At 38.0% G+C, this 4,469-nt stretch overlaps 1 protein-coding gene across 1 annotated transcript in view; it reads right to left on the reverse strand.

Moving 5' to 3' along the window:
• Window positions 1-213: 213 nt before the first annotated feature.
• Window positions 214-4,469, reverse strand: part of ABHD17C (abhydrolase domain containing 17C) — a 36,596-nt gene continuing 32,340 nt past the window's right edge. The window contains exon 3 of the mRNA XM_026060660.1: window positions 214-1,717. Within this exon, the coding sequence (XP_025916445.1) occupies window positions 1,498-1,717 (220 nt within the window). The 3' untranslated portion in view covers window positions 214-1,497. The remainder of the gene's footprint in view (window positions 1,718-4,469) is intronic.

A 4,469-nucleotide genomic window follows, 5' to 3' on the forward strand; every position in this document is an offset into this window, starting at 1 on the left:
TTCCACAGCTGAACACCATTTTAAAATAATTATTTTTACATTTGATTTACATACAAAGGTGAGTGGAAACGCAGCTTTGTGCTTAAGAATATTYTTCCACACAAGGAACGAACCAAGCACTAAAATTCAAGTTACCCTACCAAGTTTTCTGCACTTTACATTTCTTTTTTGTATGAAAGTTATACCCCAAATAAAATTCAAAATTCAGTAAAATCTAATCCATGCATCCTTTATTCCATTACAATCACTGCGTTGCGTTCTAGCAACAGGACACAAACTGCAATCAATTGCGATCAATTTATACAACAATCTGAGGCTTACAGTACATTTAAGGCCTTTAAATTTGGAAAAATTAGACCTATGCTAGTAGTGTAACAATTTTAAGTGTCTTGCATTTCTGATGCATAATCTGTGCGATTCCAGTGTCAAAGAATCAAATTACCTCTAAACTAAAAAGATCAGWTCAATGAAAATTTAGTTACATAAATTCATCAAAACATAAATGTGTAAATTGTTTTGTCCTGGAAACTTTATAAAACTTTAATAGCAAAATAATATAGGGATAAAAACATATTTTAACAAAATGTATTCAATCATATACAAACCAGAATTTTGCAGTTTATTGTAACCAGACTTAAATTAAAACTACCAATTAAGAATCTATGCACAATGAAAATTCAAATATGTACAGTACTTTTAAAAAGTCTACAGGAATGCTTTACAGAAGGAAATATCCGTTATGGCTATTATTCAGACCATCTGAATATTAAAATGAGTTTTCTAGTAGTAAATTTACACATTTATTTCTAAATAAAAGCAATTTTGTCCATTTTTCCTTTAAGAATATTCCAGTTATGTTTATACAGGTGATTGAGAGGTCATTACAGAATTTAGCCCCATGTAGTAGTTTGCTTATTTTCAGGAAAAACTATTTAAATAATTTACTTGGGAAGATCAGTAAGTTAACAAAAGAACACAAAAAGGGAGGAGGGGAGATCTTCATCACAATAACTTTCCAGTTACAATACCACAGCTAGAAAAACTTTACAAAGAAAGTACTCCCTTAGATTGAACCCCCGACTGATTGCTTAGGACAAGCTGCAGCTCATGACGGTTGTGTTCTACATACCGAGAACATCGGAAAAAAAAGTCTTTGTAGGACAGAATTAGAAACGATCAGAAGTGAGACAGAAAACTGACCTTCGATTAATACAGCACTAGGTAAAAAGTGTCCCCATAAACAGCTAGTATTCCCATTTCCTTCAGGGCAACGAAGCTAAAAATTGTTGGAATTACAGTAGTTGACCATATTGTGTGCATTAGTAGAATCATCTCCAGATATAAAAGACAAATTTCATCAGATGTTTGATTAGAACACCCTAAAGTCAGGGCATTTCTTCATAGTATAAAGCTATTACAGCTATCCAGTTAAAGCATGTGCAAAAACAGGTAATTTCTTCCGTTCACAGTAACTGAGGTAAAATCAGGTAGACTTCTTCAGGAGTTGGGAAGTTCATGAGATATGAACTGTTTTAGTCTCTCTAAGTATTGTGCATAAAGCTCTATGTCATTATGCCCAGCCCCTTCCACCCAGAGGGGCTCTACCGCTCGTGGACATCGCTCGTACATCGCCAGGCCGTGGGAGAAGTCAATGACCTCGTCTTCGGTACCATGGATTACCAACACAGGAGAGGTTACCTTAGATATCTTGTCAATGCTGGGGGATGGAAAAGAAAAACATTGCTCAGTTTGGGGCTTTTTACGTTTGCACTATTTAAGAAAGCAAGTTTAATTAGCGCTGCGTGTTTTTAACACCGCAATACCTTTGGATTTGTGTCCACGTGCAACAGGACGAGGCTTACTCACAACGCGCGCGTGAAGACGGCAGCCTGCACTACCGTCGCGCTGCCAGCTCTAGTGACACAAAGTTTGCACGGGCATCAGCGCAAGTGAACTTTGGTGCAAGAGAACAGCGTGCACATCTACTCACAGAAACCACTGAGGAAACCCACGGAGAGGCAAAGACGACCCCAAGTGACATGTTACCAAGGCAGACTCTTCCCATTACACATTATCACCCTTCAATTTAACATATTAGGAGCCATTTAGCTGCATTCTGGTCACCAGGCTTTATACAACAACAAAACCACTCTGATCATGAGGTTCAAAGCCTCTCTTATAACCCCCAAATTAGGCAGTTTCAGATAAAGAAAAGTGATCTGTCCTTTATACTAACTGTAAGTTCAAAGGGCAAAAATGCAAATGATGCAAGAACAGTGCTACATAGGGATATTTAACAGCAAACAGAAAGAAATTCAGACAGGATTTTGTTGTATGCATCTGACTTCTGCCCCAGCTCTGACTCAAAAGTGGCCCAGAAGTCAGCTTTTACCCCTGGTCCCGGCTGCGCTTGGCAGGCAGCACCCGTAGCGCACTGCCTCTCGCAGGGACGTGGGTTCAGAGGGAAGCAAAGAGCCACACAGACACCTACATACCTGTGAGGTCAGGCCTGCAAACCCTAAATATGAACTAAAGTGGCAGCACATGAACTTCAAAGCAATCAATAACACCTTTCTCAGACTGCCCTCATGCAGGCATGGACTTGAATTTCCAGGCAGCCACCCCACCAAAGTGGTTACCAATAACTGCAAGTCAGTACACAGGTACTGAGGCTAACGACCTCCCTGCTTCCTAGCCAGCTCCGCTCACATCAACAGATGCAGGAATCGGCCAATAACAGAATTATGCTTTGCCTCAGGACACGATGCAGAGTATGGGATGAAGTGGGTGGAAAAATTAATATCGGTAATATTTGATTTCTTAAAGCTAGCTAGTAAAAGTGTATGGATTTTCCTACTCCAGAAGGAGAAAGTATGCCACTTGGGTAAGGCTAGAGACTTTACAAAGTGGCCAGTCTGATTGCTTAAAATAATTAAAAATACAGACCCCAACATACACCGATTTAAACAGGTTTAAAGAAGCTGTATGAAAATATGAAGTTAATTAAAAATTAAGATGTAAATCAAAACAACAGACTTCACATGTATAAACCTTAGCATCTAATATTCTAGAGAACAGTCATTGGTATTCCAGTAAACAGCTGACTGTAAACACATTTTTGTCCCCGTGTCAGTGCTTTGCCAAAAAACAGACTTTGTGTCACTTAAAGAGGAAGTGTTATTTAAAATTAAAATGCAACACATTTCACTTTTCCTGTCTGGAACTTCAGTTGTGTTTAGCTATGCAGTTATGTAGAAAAGTATCCCAAGAACATAAAAGAAACATCAGAATAATGTATAGATAATTTGTTTCATAGTTTTCATCACCAAATTCATACCACAGCCAAAATATAAATATTTTATCATTAAAATGCTATATAAACTGATGTCTTATGCCCACAAAGGGTCTGCCGCTGAGTTCCATGATGTGACAGCTATGCCAGCTATGTACAGTCACTTACATACAGATTTTTATATATCACGTTGGTGGCTAGATTTTAAATTCTCATTTATTGTAGGAAACCAGGGAAGGCCTTTCACTACAGTACTCAGTTAATGAAACTAATTTTTCACATCTATTCACAGAACATTAAGCTAGATAATATTTGCATTTTGCAGAAAATTGGAAAGCATCCCATTGCCAACTCAGAGCCTCATAAGGCAGTATTTAAACTGCACATTAGACTTACTTAGTATTCTTAGTCACACCACTCTGCAGCTAGAAAAATCTACAGAGACCACATTCTCATGGAGTCCGAACATAAAATGCACATAATAGCAATTCACTGTAGTGCACATAGAACTATTTTGTTTCCTACCGTGAAGACAGACAGTTGAGCTGTGCACATTCACGGAAGCGCACAGATGTTTATTTTCACTGCTTACAGTGTAAGTGAAGTCAGACTGACAGCAAGGAACAGCTTAGTAGGTTAAGAGCAAAATACTCGTGCACTACAGTCCATCTGTTTTCAACGTCCTCCCCCCCTTTTATTTCTTTTTAAACTGCTATTTGATTTAGCTGATATCAGCTAATCACTTAGTTTTGTGAACAGAGCTATTTTTAAAGCTTTGTTTTTCCTCTAGCAGAAACATTTGCAAATATTAAATTTAAGGATGAACAAGTTTGTGAAAAGGAATTTCAAGTTCTGACCACACCTTCAACAATTTACATTTTAACTTATTTGCAAGAATACTGAACATTGGGACTGAATATAGTTACTGTGAGAGCTATGTACTTGGTCATCTGGCTGTTTAGGCATACAGATTTATAGATATGATTCCTAACACTCCCCCCCCCGCTTCTAATTTTAATCTGTTGAGACCAAAACAAGCATGATAAATGCTATGAATGTCCCCTACTACACTCATTACAAACATGACCTCCTGAAGCAAAGCCAAGCTTCGCACAAGGCTTCAGCAAGTCTCTTTCATATGCTCCCTGCCATGGACCATTTGGACTTTTTTTTTTTT

Source organism: Apteryx rowi, unplaced genomic scaffold (assembly GCF_003343035.1).
Source record: "Apteryx rowi isolate R43461 unplaced genomic scaffold, aptRow1 scaffold_17, whole genome shotgun sequence".
NCBI classification, from domain to species: domain Eukaryota; kingdom Metazoa; phylum Chordata; class Aves; order Apterygiformes; family Apterygidae; genus Apteryx; species Apteryx rowi.